Source organism: Hyperolius riggenbachi, chromosome 5 (assembly GCF_040937935.1).
Source record: "Hyperolius riggenbachi isolate aHypRig1 chromosome 5, aHypRig1.pri, whole genome shotgun sequence".
NCBI lineage: Eukaryota > Metazoa > Chordata > Amphibia > Anura > Hyperoliidae > Hyperolius > Hyperolius riggenbachi.
This window is the reverse complement of record NC_090650.1, coordinates 103875682-103894277: the sequence shown is the minus strand read 5'-3', so window position 1 is coordinate 103894277 and position 18596 is coordinate 103875682. Positions and strand designations below refer to the sequence as shown.

At 42.3% G+C, this 18596-nt stretch overlaps 1 protein-coding gene across 2 annotated transcripts in view; it reads right to left on the bottom strand.

The window, feature by feature from the left end:
- The window catches only part of PLEKHA8 (pleckstrin homology domain containing A8), a 53883-nt gene that overhangs the window by 25606 nt on the left and 9681 nt on the right, over window positions 1-18596 (bottom strand). Inside the window, exons 3-7 of one of the 2 annotated variants that reach the window (XM_068236082.1) lie at window positions 18394-18549; window positions 10565-10689; window positions 6776-6934; window positions 2390-2430; window positions 297-457 (exon numbers count right to left, since the gene is read on the bottom strand). In XM_068236082.1, the coding sequence (XP_068092183.1) occupies window positions 297-457; window positions 2390-2430; window positions 6776-6934; window positions 10565-10689; window positions 18394-18549 (642 nt within the window). Of the gene's footprint in view, window positions 1-296; window positions 458-2389; window positions 2431-6775; window positions 6935-10564; window positions 10690-11164; window positions 11247-18393; window positions 18550-18596 lie in introns of those variants that run through there. The other variant, XM_068236083.1, reaches the window with a different exon arrangement.

Below are 18596 nucleotides of genomic sequence, written 5' to 3'. Positions count from 1 at the left end.
TCTCTCCATTCCTTAACTTACCTCCTCTGTAGTTATTTTCAGAATTCTGGAGTTATTTTAAGGATTGAAGAGTTCACTTTAGAGATCTCACCTTAACTTAAAGACAAAAGAGTTAACTTTAGGTTTGCCCGAGGTAAAAGGTTTCCTGAATACTACATGCCTTATCACCATGGTGATAACTCTAGAAACTTTATTAAAGACAGGAGATAAGCTTAGTGAATTGAGGCCACTGACTTATTACTAAAACATAGAAATATAATTAGAAGTTTCCTGATAGAAATGTATAGATAGCCTACCTCCACTGTCCTCGTGGTTTTCCCGATCCTGAGAAGCCACTGGGATGGATTCTGGCATTTCTAGACCCAACACACGGGTGTGCTCAGCTAGAGAATGGTTGTGATGATTGGTCCCCTCTTTTAAAGTGGTGTTCTCAAGGTTATTGTTTACCTCCATCTTCCTAGAAGAGAGGACAACATATATTGAGATTTAAGCTACATACACACTAAAAGATAGATCATGTTGAATCGACCAATGAACAATCATTCCACGATCCATCCATGAAGATATTCACGTGATGTGACCGTCATGGTGTGTCTTTAAAAGGCTGATGGACAATATGGTAAAAACGATTGAACCGTTAAAGATGAAGAGGTGCCATAAACATTGTGGACACATCGTTTAATAACATGTCCATACGTTGTACACTCTCCTGATTATAAACAATTATTTGCTGATGTGATCTGTCAGGACGGTCATTTAAAATGCCAGAGCATTGTCATGGATTGGTCGTTTTAGCGGTCGTTTGTGTCCAGATTTTTCAAATGACATCTGCCTGATCTATCATTTATTGTTCATTTTGGTTTTTGTCCCCGTGTGTACGAGCATTCAGTAGGTCTCCACATCCCCAAGGAATACAATTCTTGTCAAATCTCAGTCAGGGTTGTCTTTACTCATGTTGGGTTGATGCGGCTCTGTAAAATGTATAAGCTATAGGTTTGCTATACACCAGTGGTTCTGGGTGTAAGCCGGGCTTCAGGGGAATAAAGAGATAATTTGCATATGCCATAGTGGTGCATTGTGGGTAACCACAGTTGTTCATTTAAAGCTGAATTATCGCAAATTCCTTTTAAGAAGGCAAATCACCATAAGCTCAAGTAAGAATAAGTGGATGTTAAAATGAAATTGTAGTGTGCAGACCCTCGAGGATTTTGGATGGAATCCTTGAGGTCCTGCTCCTACTTATTCTAGAGGTATGTAAGCCTGGAATAGATTTCTGTATTGCTAGCCTACAAGGTGATGTGTCTGTAAAGCCTCGGCCCCAGACTGTTACCTGAGGGCTCAAGTTCCAATCCCTGCCAGGTGACACGCCTTGTACGGGTGTATGAGGCTTTGGCCCAATGAAAGCAATAGGGTTCAGGGCTTGCTTTCACCTCTGTAGCAAACCCCTATTTATCTGAGGTCAGAAGGGAGCTGGTCAGGAGCCCAGACATTATTGGCCATTTCCAAGCAGTACAGACTGTCAACACTAATGGCTGCCATCTTCTTAGAGGGTTCAGTCAGATTCATGCACAGACCTGCACCGTACTGAATTTGTTGATCGCAGTGAAATTTATTCCGGGCAATATGTTTGGTTATGTACCGTATCAAGAGCTAAAAATGAATGTTTACCATTTTTATTATGCCAGGTGAATGATGACAGGTTTTAATGTCTACAGCTCCTATCTTGAACTAGTGCCCTTTTTATCTATTCCCTGAACTTGGAAGTATTTCTTTGCAGTGCAAGAGGATTATGGGTATAATTAGTTATCACTGAGAGTTACGTAAAAGTCTCATTGAAGTACTACTGCAAAAAAGTATAATTAACTAGATTCATAATTCTTACAGAAATAAATAAAATGGATTTTTGCCTAGTTCTATGCTTGGAATTATATGTTTATCTCATGTCACTTCAGATATCTACTAATGTAATGTGGAGGTCTTCTTTAAATTGTGGTTCAAACTAAACTTTATGTCTTGCTCCTCTCACTAATGCAGGAAAACTGCACATTGCTTTGCCCCTCCTTGACTTCTCCTCCATTAGCCATCTGCTTATAAACAGAACACAATCACAGATGCAAGACTACAATTTCAACTTAGTTTGTATCACTGAAGTTAAATGCAAATTACGAGCAGCATGATTTAAACAACCGTGTTTTTAGAACCTGCAGATTCCTGAAGTCAATTACATAGCATCAGGAATCACATGCAGTTGGTTTGGTACATACAAACATCCATAAAGTTCCAACTAAAATGTGCAGCCGTGTCATCATGAAAAGGTATACATTTACAAATAGCTCATAAATCATAAAGTTGCTTTACATTTGTAAAAGGGTGCCTCATGTTTACCTACCTTTGTGCAGAGTTTTGACAAGAGACTGTAGATCGTCGTACCTAAAAAATAAAGAAGGCTGAGTCAACAAGTTGATTGTAAACAGTGATTTGGGAACATGCAGTGGTTTGCTACATCAGCCTGTGACACGGCTGTCTCCCTGGGGATCAAGAGAGCGATCAGCTCTCATAGGCTGAAGCTCTGTTGGTGGGGGGAAAAGGGGGAGGGGGTGAAATCACTCGTGTGCTGTGTTGTGCGGTCCTGCAGCCTGGCCTTAAAGCTGCAGTGGCCATTTCAGTAAAAAATGCCTGGTCTTTATGGGGGTTTAACACTGCAGTCCTCAAGAGGTTAAAACCGGGTGCTTGGCTGTGATCGAAACCCGCCCCCCCCCCCACACACACTGCTCTCTCTCTTTAATTAGCCGCGTGCACCAGTCCTCCTCTACGCGTGTCATTCCACCTACATGGGACGCAGAGACACTTGCCTATTATTAGGTAGGATATGTTGTATAGACTTCTGTATTAAACTAAACTAAAGAAAAAAGTCACATATTTACTTCTGTAGTGGAGAGTGTCTGGATGGTCTAGAGTAGAGTTCCCCAACCCTGTCCTCAAGGCTCACCAACAGTACAAGTTTTGCAGAAAATATTTGGGTAAATATTCATGGTGGAAATAAAAGTTGCCAATTGCTTATTGGGGTATGCTACAGGCCACCTCTTATTAATGAAGCTGCAGAACTGCGATTACTACAGCAGATTGAAAAAGCTGCAGGTAAAAATGAGGTCATAATTATGGGCGACTTCAACTTTCCAGACATTGACTGGAGTATTGAGGCTACCCATTCTGGTAAAAGCAGCAGATTTCTGGCAGCACTACAGGACAATTACTTGACTCAAATGGTAACTGAACCAACTAGGGGGAATGCGTTACTGGATCTGATTATTTCTAATAGACCAGATAATGTATCAAATGTGCAGGTTCAAGAACATTTGGGAAATAGTGATCACAACATGATAACGTTTGATCTGGTGACTGATAGGCCACGGGGCAGCGAGACCACTAAAACTATGAATTTTAGAAAAGCAAAGTTCACTCAAATTAGGCAGGCACTAAGTTTGGTGAACTGGGATAATGTACTACAAGGGGAAGACACTGAAGGGAAATGGCAAGCTTTTAAACTTATACTCAATTAATACTGTAGTATGTATATCCCATATGGAAACAAAATGTCTAGGAATAAAAAAAGGCCTCTATGGATGATTAGAAAGGTTAAAGATAAAATGAAGAGGAAAAAGAATGCCTATAAGGTCTTAAAACAGGAGGGGACCGAGGCTGCACTAAGCAATTATAAGGAGTGCAATAAAAATTGTAAAAAAGAAATTAGGCAGGCAAAGATTGAAGCTGAAAAACAAAATCGCTAAGGATATCAAATCTAACCCAAAAAAGTTTTACAAGTACATTAACTCTAAAAAAAGAAAGGTTGACTGTATAGGACTCCTAAAGGATGAGGATGGGAACTCAATGGTGGATGACCAAGGTAAGGCAGAGTTATTAAATGCTTTCTTTGCTTCTGTCTTCACAAAAGAAACAGCACTGTTGCAAACTACAGAGGCGGAAGAGTCTCAATCTTCTAACTGTAATATTAAATAACGCAGGAAGAAGTGAAGGCAAGACTAAATAAATTAAAAATAGACAAGGCACCTGGCCCAGATGGCATGCATCCTCGGGTCCTAAGGGAATTAAGTTCAGTTATAGATAAACCCCTTTATCTTATCTTTTGTGACTCTCTTGCAACTGGCAGAGTCCCAGTGGATTGGCGTACAGCCCACGTTTTCCCATTATTTAAGAAGAGCAAAAAATCTGATCCAGGAAATTATAGACCTGTAAGTTTAACATCAGTTGTATGCAAACTATTTGAGGGGTAACTAAGAGATACTATACATGACTTCATAGTAGAAAATAATCTTATTTCTCAGCATCAACATGGGTTTACTAAAGACAGGTCCTGTTTGACTAACATGCTCAGCTTTTATGAGGTAGTGAATGCTAATATGGATATTGGGAATGCTGTAGATGTGATATACTTGGACTTTGCAAAGGCCTTCGACACTGTTCCCCACAAAAGTCTGGTGCAAAAGTTGAGGATGCAAGGACTGGGGAAGAGTCTGTGTTCATGGATAAGGAAATGGCTAATGGACAGAAAACAAAGAGTTGTGGTCAATGGATCGTACTCAAAATGGGAGACTGTTAGCAGTGGGGTCCCACAGGGGTCTGTTCTGGGTCCAGTGCTCTTTAATTTATTTATTAATGACCTAGTAGATGCAGTAGTGAGCAATGTTGCTATTTTTGCAGATGATACAAAATTGTGCAGAATCATCAACTCTCAGGAAGATAGTGTCATATTGCAACAGGATCTGGATAGGATGGCTATATGGGCACATACATGGCAGATGAAATTCAATGTTGACAAATGTAAGGTCATGCATTTTGGACGTACTAATGGTCTAGCACCATACAAAATAAATGGGATACAGTTGGGGACATCAAACTTGGAGAAGGACTTAGGAGTACTCATTGACAACAAGTTAAATAATCGTACTCAATGCCAAGCAGCTGCAGCTAAAGCGAACAAAATTTTGGGATGCATTAAAAGGGAAATAAAAACTCGAGATGCTAGCATAATATTGCCCCTGTTTAACTCTCTAGTAAGGCCACATCTGGAATATGGAATTTAGTTCTGGGCACCACATTACAAAAAAAGATATTGCAGTTTTAGAGCAGGTGCAGAGACGAGCAACAAAATTGATGCGTGGGATGGAAGGTCTCACTGATCGAGAAAAGTTAGATAAACTGGGTTTATTTAGTCTAGAGAAAAGACGCCTTAGAGGGATCTAATTAACATGTATAAATACATCAGAGGGCAATATAATACCTTGGTGGATGAGCTTTTTGTCCCTAGGCCTTCTCAAAGGACTAGAGGACATGATCTGCGCATGGAGGAAAAACGTTTTAGCCATTTATTTAGGAAAGGGTTCTTTACAGTTAGAGTGATTAAGATGTGGAATGCATTGCCACAGGAAGTCGTTATGGCAAACTCTATACCTGCATTTAAAGGGGGCTTAGATGCTTTCCTTGCGTTGAAAGACATCCATGGCTACAATTGCTAGGTAATGCCTAATGATGTTGATCCAGGGATTTTATCTGATTGCCATCTGGAGTCGGGAAGGAATTTTTCCCTTTAGGGGCTAATTGGACCATGCCTTGTAAGGGTTTTTTCGCCTTCCTCTGGATCAACAGGGATATGTGAGGGAGCAGGCTGGTGTTGTACTTTATACTGGTTGAACTCGATGGACGTATGTCTTTTTTCAACCAAAATAACTATGTAACTATGTAACTATGCATAGGTGGGGTAATTAGTGCTGCAGCAGAGCTGATTAACTACCTCTGTGGATTTGCACAAAACATGCAGTGTTGGTGGGCCTGGAGGACAGGGTTGGGAAACACTGGTCTAGAGTAACAATGTTGAACTCCAGTCCTCAAGGGCCGAGGCCCTCCCACATTTTTGGCACAGCTCAAATGATGGGGTAGAATCAGGAGAGGTGTGGTTCATCAAGTAGAACACATCTCTCAGTTCATTCTAAGCATTTACATGGATATGGCCCTCAAGGACTGGAGTTCGATACTTGTGGTCTAGAGGATTCCTGGACCCTCCTGCAGCCCACCTATCCAGTGTAAGGACCCTGCTTACCTATTTGACTCATAGCGAGTTGTATAGGTTTCTTCCAGCCGTGCTTACACCCGTGGACAAGCGCATCAGTACTGAGCTTGCGTGATTAAATTTCATGCATACCGAGTAAAACGAAAATGCGTGTGGATAGCTTTTTTCCTCCCATCAGTCTGTCTGACGGGAGGAAACCTACATTGAGAGCAATTCTCTAATAAACCATGCCAGTTGCCTGACTTTCTTTGCTCTGCCTCTAAGAATTTAAGCCCTGGACCTAGAATGACCATGCAGACCACACACTTTACCCTGGTCTGACTTCACTGACTGCATGATTGTCTCAGGTGTGTGACTCAAAAACAACTAAAGCCAACAGCTCAGCATGACAGCCAGGCAACTGGCATTGTTTATAAGGGTATGGAGATGGCAGCCTTCATATTACTCTCACTTCAGGCTCCTTTTAAGATCCCTCTAGACAATAACAGACAAAGAAAAAACTATTTGAGTGCATCTCTTAAACTAAAACCTATTTGAACATCTTTGCTTATATTACACGAGAAGAGATGCTGAGATACACAAGCATACAATTCCTGCCTTTGGGAAATACTTCCTGGTATCACACTCCCTGCAGACTTCCTGAGTGCACATCATTTATACAGGCCTGCCTGTCCCTTGCATACTTTGTACCTTGTTAGGACGGAGGATGGAGAGGTGAGGTGATCCTGGAGGCGTGGCATATACCAGGGGAGATGTGAAAGTGCTGTTTGCAATCTGCATACACTCCTCCAGAGTCTTCAGGAATGTGTTGCATGTGGATTTCAACAGTGCCCCCATATCAAGTTTATCCTATTAGAAATGTGTAAAAGGATGGATGAGAGATTTGACAAAGGCATTGGACAAAACCATTTTTTTGTTCTGCAGCACTGTACATGGTATAATGACCCTACCACACCAACTACTGTCCTTCAGAGGGGATACTATTCAAAATCAAAGCCAATGTGGCTTATGTAGACTAGGATCAGTTTTTGGGGAAGACAATTTACCTGTGAGAAAGTATCTGCTGTGTATGAGGGAACCAGAGTATCCTGAGGAGGCCCAGACAAACACAGGGAGAATATGCAAACTGCATAGGACATTGCCCATACTGGGAATCAAACCAGATATCTCTTAGTGGCAATGCACGAGTGCTATTAGATGCACATGGCTCTATGTACTCTGTAAAGCCCTACATAATATGCCATAAATAAACATAATCACAGCTCCCCTTTTTACAGTGTAGAAATAGACACCGTCTTATGGCTATAGAGGCACAAGTAACTAAACCTACTTGGCTGCGACAGCTGCTATATGCATTATTGAGGTCATTTGTATAACTGTCTAACCAGCAGGGCTGTGGAGTCGGAGTCGGAGTCGTGGAGTCGGAGTCGTGGAGTCGGGCAATTTTGGGTGCCTGGAGTTGGAGTCGGAGTCGGGAAAAAATGCACCGACTCCGACTCCTAATGAATTTGTAACTGTAATTAAAATAGAAAATATGATAAAATGTTCTATTTCTCAGATAATAGTCATTGAAAATAATGTATATATACAGTAATAGCTGTGCTTAGTCCACAAAAATGAAATAAACCAATCAAAATTAGTTACTTGTGCTGCTTCAATAAAGCAGTCCCCGTATTTTTAAGGTCAGATATACATATCTGATTGTGACTGTATATATGATGTGTACACAGGAATCTCATATATACTAAATAACATCTATGCTGTAAGAATAAAGCCTGATGTGTAGCTGTGTCACTAATAAAGATGGTCAATGAGATGGAAATAATTTTGCACTGATGCTGATTTATGCAAATGTATGCACTCCCTTTTCTGATGAAATCAAATAATTTGATATGTTGTTAAAATTTGGTTTGGTGACTACAAATTAAAGGGTACCTGAGACGGATGAAAAGTAAAGTTTTATACATACCTGGGGCTTCCTCCAGTCCCCTTCAGGCTAATCAGTCCCTCGCTGTCCTCCTCCACCACCCGGATCTTCTGCTATGAGTCCTGGTAATTCAGCCAGTCAGCGCTGTCCGTCCGCATGCCGCTCCCACAGCCAGGAACATTCTGCACCTGCGCAATAGTGCTGTGCAGGTGTAGTACGCTCCCGGCGCCGGAGTGTGTGCATGCGCAGTACGCCCGACTAGCTCAAGTACCTGGACTCATAGCAGAAGATCCAGGTGGTGGAGGAGGACGAGGGACTGATTATCCTGAAGGCGGCTGGAGGAAGCCCCAGGTATGTATAAAACTGTAATTTCATCTGTCTCAAGTTTACTTTGTTACACAGTAGTACTATACTCTACATATGCACTCCCCACAGAGCTGCAGGGAATCCACTGAGAATGCTGTGCACATTGAACACAGAGGTGTTGTCTGTCACCCATAAACCTTGTTCAGATTGTGCATGAAGAATGTGTAATAGAGGAAGAATCTCCTCATTCCCCTGCAGAGTACCTGCACATCATTCTTACATGTACCCACACTTACATTGCCTAGGGCCTGATAGATGTTCTTTGTTCCGGTCTGTACCTATTACAAGTACTCTTACCAAGGACTAGTTTTAGTCTAAAGGGAATAAATATGGCAGCCTCCACATCCTTCTCACTTCAGTTGTCTTGTAAAATTCCTAAGCGTTGGCAGTTAAGAGACGAATTTCATGTTACATACTTTTAATCAACAAAATTGTAATATGCAAATTAGAGGAGTCGGAGTCGAGGAGTCGGTGGAATCCTAAACTGAGGAGTCGGAGTCGGTGGATTTTTGGACCGACTCCACAGCCCTGCTAACCAGGTGAAGATGTTAACCACGGCAACCAATATACGCTAGTACCCGACAAATACATTACAAATGACTACCTTACTTACATTTCTATAGTTGTTACAAATCAGAGACATGTTTGGTTACCTCACTGGTAAAGTGTAGGAGGCCAATTTATATACATTGTACACATTCATTCAGTATCTCTAACGGGGCATGAATACAAATGGAGGCAACATGGTAAAAGTGTGGCAAACTCCTTCATTGTATCTGTGTGGAATCCCCTAAAGGTAGCCATGCACTATTCAATGGTTTTGCTAAATTAGACAAAAATATCGAATTGGGCAAGAATTGTAATGGATTTTTAGGTTTGCAATCATGATTGAAATACAGAACCGTAATTTTGGTTCTCGCCGATGTTGATCGTAACATTGAAAACAAAGTTGTGTAGTGTATGTAGTGGTGTAACTCGGGGTAGCTGCCCCTGGACTTCTTCCTCCTCTCCCCCAGAGCCCCCCTCCCGTGCCTCTCCTGGCTGTGTCTGTTCAGACCCACAGATCAGCGTGGCGGCAGAGACAGGGCTTACCTCTTCCATTCCACCATCTCTCCAGTACTCCAACTGCAGCCACTAGGTGGCCTCTGCCTTCCTCGTAGTCATCAGCAAGTCGACTTTATGCAATGTGCAGCAAAACTGAGACTGAGAGGAAGGCAGACATCACAGAGGATATTTGGTGGTTGCAGCGGGAGTGCCAGTTAGACACACAACAAAGGGAGTGTCGGTTAGACCCAACAAAGGAAGAGGTAAAGCCTGGCGGTCACTGCTGCTGTATTAATCTGTGGGTGTGAACAGATATAGCCAGGGGAGCATGGGAGAGGGCCCTGGTGGAGGAGGAATAAGTCGTGGCCTCTTCTCTCCCACTATGGGGGGAGGAGGGGGTTGTCTGAATGTAGGAAAGTGGCCCCCTAAAAGTTTTGCTGGAGGGCTCCTTGAGACGTAGTTAAGACCCCAAGTGTGTGGCTGGCTTTAGTGAAGAGCTCCACATGGAATCATTTGGGTGAAAAAGGCTATCCCCAACTACATTTTTATGGTTCACATACTAGGTAAGTCTTACAGCTACTAATGGGTTTGCACTGCTTTCACTTAGGAGAAAACTCCTCACTTCCAAACTACAATGAACCTCAGTCAGGCTTTTACTGCTGATCATTCACTTCCTCCTTGCAATATCATTACTTCAAATTCAAGTCCTTGATGACAAGGGAAATGGAGTGGACTTCTTCACAAGAGGACCTCAGACAGCAGTAACAAACTGGCAGAAGTAGAACTTTCACACAATTCAGAACTACAACGGTCTACTACGGTCTGTAACCAAGAGTTCACAAGAGTCTTTTCTAAAGGTTTTGGTCATTCATTAACTATGCAGATTCACCAGTGCATTCTGCTTTGTTTAACCAAGTATAGCCATGTCTAGATACATGCAGCCACAACAGGATCTCGGTAACAATGTTAAAGGCAGAAGCAGAAATACCAGTAGTCATGTACAGATAAGTTCCCCGTCTCTGCCAGTGTGTTCAACGTACAAGAAGTGAGTAAACAGCTAAAAAATAACAGTACTCCCAACAACACTTGTTGCTGTCCTCTGACTTATGCTATTGAAAGAGCTTTACATGAACGGTATATACCTGAGGTTCGGACGTGCTAACAACAGCTGCTTCCTTTGTTTTGTTCACTTGCTGGACTAATATATCGCAATATAACCTCAGTTCTGACATCTTTGTTTTCAGGGCCTCTGTGCTATCACTGAACTCTGGAAGAGATAAAATGTATTTTAGTAAAAGAGAATATATAAAACGTTAAAGGACAACTGAAGTGAGGGATATGGAGGCTTCCACATCAATTTCCTTTTAAGCAATACCAGTTGCCTGGCTATCATGCTGATCCTTTGCCTCTAATACTTTTAGCCATAGACCCTGAACAAGTATGCAGCAGATGAGGCGTTTCTGACATTGTCAGATCTGACGAGATTAGCTGCATGCTTGTTTCTGGTGTGATTCAGACTCTACTGCAGCCAAATAGATCAGCAGGAATGCCAGGCAACTGCCAGGTAGACGGCAACCATACAAATCCATCAATCACAGTTTAAGCTGTGTGAATCAGTTTGGACTGACACTTATCTTAGACTGGAATGTATTTTAACCTGCAGGTTTACTGGCTGCTAATCTTTTCTTTACATATGAATAACGATCATATACAGCTCCCATTGTAAAAGCTACAGTAAAAACCTGTTTCAGGCAATGCTGCACAACAGCTTTCTTCCCCACTGCAGATGAGAAGGATCCTTCCCAGCACTCGCACTGTGCAGCAAGCCTTGCAGAAGATATTACAGGAGAGAATAAAGCTCTAGCAGACAGTGCATCATGTCCAAATCACAGGATCTGAGCAAGTGGCGGGTCACCAATTCAGAGAATTAGATTCTTAATCCCCATGTCAACAGATATGATGACACCAACCAGGCATTTACACTACAAACACAAACATGCAACATTATGTAACCATAATAATACATATTTATTGCTGTTTCCAGTGTTCTATTAATTTAAACTAATGGATGAGTAAGAAGAAACACTGCACTGTTCTCAGATTTACCTGCCTCGCTTAAAAACATTGCAAAGTACAATAAACAAAATCTGTATCACTACTCCTACAGGTGCTACACACTGGGTGATCTTTTTTATGCCATGCTAGGGGCTCAAACACATTGCTAACTGCTAACGCCCGTCAGGGATCAAGAGCTGATCTGTCCCGGGCTGCACACATGCATGTCACATAGGTGTGTGTGTGTGTGTGTGTGTGTGTGTGTCTGTGTGTGTGTCTGTGTGTGTGTGTGTGTGTGTGTGTGTGTGTGTGTGTGTGTGTGTGTGTGTGTGTGTGTGTGTGTGTGTGTGTGTGTGTGTGTGTAGATAAAAGGAGGATGAGTGGTGCATGCGTCACATCACACAGCGGGTGTGGGAGCTGCACGAACAGAGTAGATTCTTCTGTTAGATCACTCGCAGGTTGGGCGTTGGGGGTCATCAGGTGGCGTACAAACCTAAAATTCTAATTTTCCACCAAGGCTTATTTGAATTTTAATTAAGGAATGTCATTAGTCTAGATACACCAATGGGAAGGCTCACTCTGCCTCTTGATACTATATTGGCAGCACACACTGGAATTGGTGGTCCTGCATTAGAACGTCCTCAGTAAAGCCCACATCTATGGTTGTGGGATTTATTGGCATCTGAATCCTGAAAAGAAAGTTACGCAGAAAGAAGTTCTTTTCAGGTGATAAATTGAAAAACACCATGGCTGCAAAGCTAAAATGTCGCAAAACAGTCTTTTATGTAATCAACGTAAAGGACACTACTTAAAAAAAACAACATTGATTCAAGCCTGGAGAGCAGGTGTGTCAAAACTCGATCACATAAGGGACTAAAATCTAAAATGCAGTATAAGCTGCTGGCCAAATTGTATGTAACTGGGGAGGAGTCTCTGGCGAGTACCTTAAAATATCAAGGACAGTACCTGAAGATGTCCACTGCACTAGTGTGCTGTCATCTGCACTAAAAGAACAGGAGGAAATGGAGAGCACAATCCGTGCTGTATATGTTATTCTATGGACGTGATCGCAGCAAACTGCAAGTTACATTGCTATTGTAGGATGCCCAGGCAGGTGAGCGATAGGTATAACAGGTCCAAACAACTAACAGCTACTTAGTATAAGAGTGCATGCTCACAACTGTTTGAAGTATGGACGTGAAAGGCAAAGAAGCCATTAAATTGTGTTGTGCAAGCGAGCCACCTACATAGACCTGTCCTCTACCTGTGTACAACCAATGAAAGGGAGATGGGGAGGGTACACGCACAAGACTGGAACATGCACATACATACATCAGCTACAGCCCACCGTCTCCACGGAAACACCAGATGCCTCTGGTACAAGCATCAGGGCTTCGTATTATTTTGTAACTTCCAGTTTGCGGTGAGCATTTTCTTCTTTCACTGCTTACAATCATGCACATTTGAAGCTCTTGGGATCCACACAAAATGAAAATCTGGGCTGGATTGGGCCCAGGGGCCTTGAGTTTGACACCTGTAGTGGCTGGATAGTGTACTGGTTAAAGGGCAACTGAAGCAAGAGGGATATGGAGGCTGCCATATGTATTTCCTTTTAAGCAATACCAGTTGCCTGGCTATCCTGCTAATCCTCTACGTCAAATAATTTTAGCCATAAACCCTGAACAAGCATGCAGCAGATCAGGTGTTTCTGACATTATTGTCAGATCTGAAAGATAAGCTTCATGCTTGTTTCTGGCATTAATTAGACACTACTGCATCCTAATAGACCATCAGGACTGCCAGGCAACTGTTATTGTATAAAAGGAAATAAATATGGCAGCCTTCATATATTTCTCACTTCAGTTGTCCTTTAAGGGCACCACCTTTGACATGGGAGACCAGGGTTCCAATCCTGGCTAGGGTCAGTACCTATTAAGTAAGGAGTTCAAGGCAAGACTCCCTAACACTGCAGGGTGGCCTCTTGAGCGCATCCCTTAGTGGCTGCAGCTCTTAAGCACTTTGAGTCAGACAGGAGAAAAGCGTTATACAAGTGTTCGGATTATTATTATTTAAACTGTAGAGTTACCAGATGCCAGTTAACATAATACATTAAAAAAAACAAAACATAAAAACCTCATGTTTCACTTGGCCCTCATATCTATTTATAAAGCAAGTTTGTAGTTTTTTTGGGTTTCAGAAGTGTCCTTGTAACTTCCTTTTAAAGAGAAACTGTAACCAAGAATTAAACTTCATCCCAATCAGTAGCTGATACATGAGAAATCTTTTCCTTTTCACAAATGGATCATCGGGAGGCTCTGCATGGCTGATATTGTGGTGAACCCCTCCCACAGGAAACTGTGAGGACCATGGTGCTAGCAGTTTCCTGTCTGTGAACCTTGTTGCATTGTGGGAAATAGCTGTTTACAACTGCCAAAAAGGCAGGCAGCAGCTACTTCCAGTGACATCACCTGCCAGCGGTAAACATGTCACCATGTGATAAATGTCAGAATGTAAATCAGGGAGAGGAAAAGTGCATACACTGACTAAATCATTTATACATCATTATTGTAAAAATGAAGCACTCTTTATTACATTATTTTCACTGGAGTTCCTCTTTAACTCACCACACAAAGCCTGGTGGTTTTGAACCTTGTATACATACTCAGTAACCTGACCTGTGGAAAATGTAAATACTGCCAGCAACTGAGGAGTTACCACAGCCCAAGGACTTGGAATCACCTCTAGTGGATGCCAGTGCCTGGAAGAAAACTGCCTCATGTCATCAGACCTAGAGGATACATTTCCATCAACAATACAATGAGGGAGTACGTTGTTCATTTTATTCCCATCCAGAGATACAGTGATGAGCAACGTACAGTAGCTGGTAAAGCAGACCTGAACTCAGAACTTCCTCTCTGCTCTGAAAGATACGCAACAGCATAACCTTCAAAGAAAAACATTTCTTTGTTACAGCTAATACAAATCCTACAATAAATCTGCAATGTGTCTACTTCCAGCTTTCATGGAAGCAGACATATTGTTAATATCCTGTGTTTACAAATTAGCTGCTATGCCACGGCAGAGGGATTCCAGAGCTGACACAGCTGAGAGATCAAATTACAGTGGTGGTTAAACACAAAAGAGGGAGAATTAGACAGGCTAAACTCTCTAAATGCATACAGGGTGCATTTCTCTGTGTTTTCCTTCTGTCCTGTGCAAGAATACAGGTCCACTTTAACAACCAATGAAAGATGAATTCAGAACAGTTATGCTGCACATCACTATGTAATGTCTTATGGGTTAACATGTGCAACTTGCAGGAGACTGTTTTCTCTACTTGGTCTCAATGGCTCATATTAGAAATAACAAGTCAGAATTTCCCTGAGGGATTAATTAGTAGAGGTCTCTAAAATATGGTTACCTTGCAGGATGCCATAGCTGCTGGCTCAGCCTGTGCTGCAATCTTCCCCAAAGCGGATGTTGATGTTGTAAATAAAAGGCATACAGTGGATTGGGCCCCTGGACGGCACTAGCTGTAGGCTATGAGATGCTACTTATCACTTGTATACAGGATACGTTGGTTTTTTTCCAGATTGTTTTCCATTGTAATACAGTGGCAATAGATAGGATATTAAAGCCCACACTTTTTAATCTTCATATGTAGCTGATAAACTAGAGATCCATGCTTGTTAATCCATCACCGCTCTCCAATAAAAACAATTAGTCCATGGCTCAGTTACTAGTACTAAGAGGATCAGAGGCTGGTAAGATTCTGCCTTTGTGTGTACCACAGTTTAAAGGACAACTGAAATAAAAAGAATATGGAGGCTGCCATACATATTTCTTTTTAAACAATACCAGTTGCCTGGCAGCCCTGCTGATCTATTTGGCTGCAGTAGTGTCTGAATAACACCAGAAACAAGCATGCAGCTAATCTTGTCAGATCTGACAATAATGTCAGAAACACCTGATCTGCTGCATGCTTGTTCAGGGTCTATGGCTAAAAGTATTAGAGGCAGAGGATCAGCAGGACAGCCAGGCAACTGGTATTGCTTAATAGTAAATAAATGTCAGCCTCCATATCCTTCTCACTTCAGTTCTCCTTTAAAATGACGATAAAAGAAAAACTTGGGCAATATATACCCAGCACATGAGGATAAACTACTATTTCTAAGAGCATCCCCAGTGTCAGAAGAAACTTCAAACATTTTAAGGCTCCTTATGATGGATAGCTTCATTGACCAACTGGGAAGCTCAGCTTGGCTGAATTTTTTTTCCTCAAATTTACCTGCATGTGTTTCAATTTCTGACACTGCTAAAATGTAGACATACTGTTGTCATTACAGGTAACCTTTGCTTATGTAGTTTATCATCACAGTGGCTAAGTGACTAATCGCTACCATCAGTCACAGTGTCCTCACAGCACTAAGGTTCTAGGTTGTAATCTCCCACCTCCCATAAACATACCTGTAGGTTAATTGGCCTTCCCCCAACATGCCTTAGACTGTGGTAAGGACATAAGACTATGGCTATGGTGGTAACATTAGAATGTGAGCTCTCCAGAAAGACAGTAACAGGAATATGTACGCTATAAGGCACTGCAAAAAATTGACAGCATTGTAAACATGTACAGACCTGGATTACTGGAAAGGGAACAAAGGCCTGGGCCTTGGGTGGCTGCAAGCCAAAGAGCAACTGAACATGAAGGAGGGGTTACTACTAGGCCTAAACGATTTTAGGAAAAAATTGAATTGAGCAATTTCAGTTTGAATTTCCTTTAAATCAAGCTTTGTTCCTACCTCTGTGCCTCTCTGTCCCCGTCTCTCTTTGTGCACCCTGTGTCTCTCTTTGTGTCTGTGTCTCTCTGTCTCTCTTTGTGCACCGTGTCTCTCTTTGTGGACCCTGTGTCTCTCGTTGTGCCACCTTTGTCTGTTTCCTCTGTGTCTCTCTCTGTGCCCCTTTGTCTCTCTCTTTGCAACTCTTTTGTCTCTCTGTGCCCCCTCTGGGTCTTTCTGTGCACCCGCTCTGTCTCTCTGTGCCTGCACTGTGTCTCTCTCTCTGTGCCCCAAGCTGTCGCAGTGCTTGACATACCTTCCAGCAAGAGTCCAGCGATGCCCATCCACTTTGCCTCCTGCAGGCTTTAATGCACGCCATACTTCCTGTATGTCATGTGACATACAGGAACCAGGAAGTATGCCATGTACAAGAGCCAGCAGACAGCGAGAGAGGACAGACAGCTTTGGACTCGTGTGGAAGGTATGTTCAACACTGCCGATGCTGCAGGCCGCACTTGGGGAAAGTTTGAAGCCGCTTCTTCAAACTTTCCCCCTGCAGAAATTACACCATCATGGAAATCGCTGCTTTAACGATTCCGAAACTGTGATCTTAGTGATCACGATTTCGGTTTAAAATCGATTTATCTTTCAGGCCTAGTTACTACACATGAAAGAGGAGGGGGAGAATGGGGAGAAACACATAAAAAAGGAAACTGATGATCAAGGGAGCTGTTCATAAAAGAGAGGTGCTGCTGTACATGGATGATACACTGGGAAGAGGGGGCTGCACAGGGAATAGGAGAGGTGCTGCAGCACAAGAAAGGAGAGCCCAAACATATTTGGCCTAGGGGCAAAAAAAAAAAAATAAAAAAAAAAAAAAAAAAAAAAGTATAAAATGGGCCTTGCAAATGTATGATAATAATAGTAGTAATATACCTCAGTTCACATTGGCCAAGACTCACTTTAATGAATCCGCTTCGATGATAATGGCTACACAAAATGCTTGCTTGTCTTTAGCAGCCAGAGGAAAACTGATGGAGCTTAGACCATCCAAGTATTTGCTGTATGAAAAAGTGAGAATTTGACAAGATTCCGACCTCTGACTGCTGAAGTTCATCTGAGGGCAGCCAACAGGCCTCATCAGTAAGGAAAGCACATAGGCTTCAGCAGCTGGTAATATTAGCAGTCATTTCGAATTGTGTATGCTTTCAGGTCTCCGCACCTCGTTACAATCCTTCTGTATCTCAAAGCTATATCAGCTACACCCACTTCTATGGAACAACCTTCGAAGGTGACATTGTGTATGAACACAAACACTACATCGCTGATATCAGAAGTTGTACTTAAACCCCATGCCACTGCTTAGAAACATGATAGCAGACTGTAACACCACTTATGATTAAAGAAAACAAAAATCATATAAGTCACCACTACAGAAACATTAGGTTAAATATATGTGTAGAAAGTATTTGTCTTGGCTGCCTTTGGCGACGAGTTATATTCCTTGCATATAAACAAATAATGTAAAAAAGGAAGTATGATAAACATTTCAGGTAAACCAACAGTCATTATCACATACATTGATGAAGGCAAATGCAAGGAGAACAAACTTCCACTTTCTACTGCAAGACAGAAAAGACAGACTCCAAACGTCAATTTAAAACCTTACAGCCATAAAACAAAACATATTTGACACTGAGTAGCTTTAAAGTGAACCTAAACTGAAGGGGAAAAAAAATGAGTTTATACTTACCTTGGGCTTCTACCAGCCCCCTGCAGCCTACCTTTGCCTGAGCCGTCACTATGCAACCCTCCAGTCCTCCGCAGCGACCCTCCCCCGGCCGGCCAACTTGGCGAGTCGACAGCCACTGCACATGCGCGTCCTCAATCTGTTCCCATCACTGGGAACGCTCTGCGCATGCTCAGTAGAGATTCTTGTGTACTGGATCAGGAGGCTTGTGGACCAGTTCTGTGCATCCAAGTGACAGAGGGTCACTGCAGAGGACCGGAACATTGCTTTGTCCCAGTGAGAGCATAGGGCGTCTGCAAGGGGCTTGTAAAAGCCACAGGTAAGTTAAATTATTTTTTTCCCTTCAGTTTAGGTTCCCTGGGCAATGCACTGTATGTAGTGACAGACTTACCTTTCTCTTTCTTTGTCCTGATATCAGTTATGCAGGCCTTGGCAGATCCCAGTGCCACCAGCCACTGTTGGCGTTCTGCTGCAGTCCTGGCTTTCAGATAGAAGTATTGCTCCCCCGGGATAGCAAGGTCCATCCTTGTGTTGTCTGTAGAATGAACTAACAATACAGGCATAAATTGTGAAAATTTGCTTGAGGTAGACTTA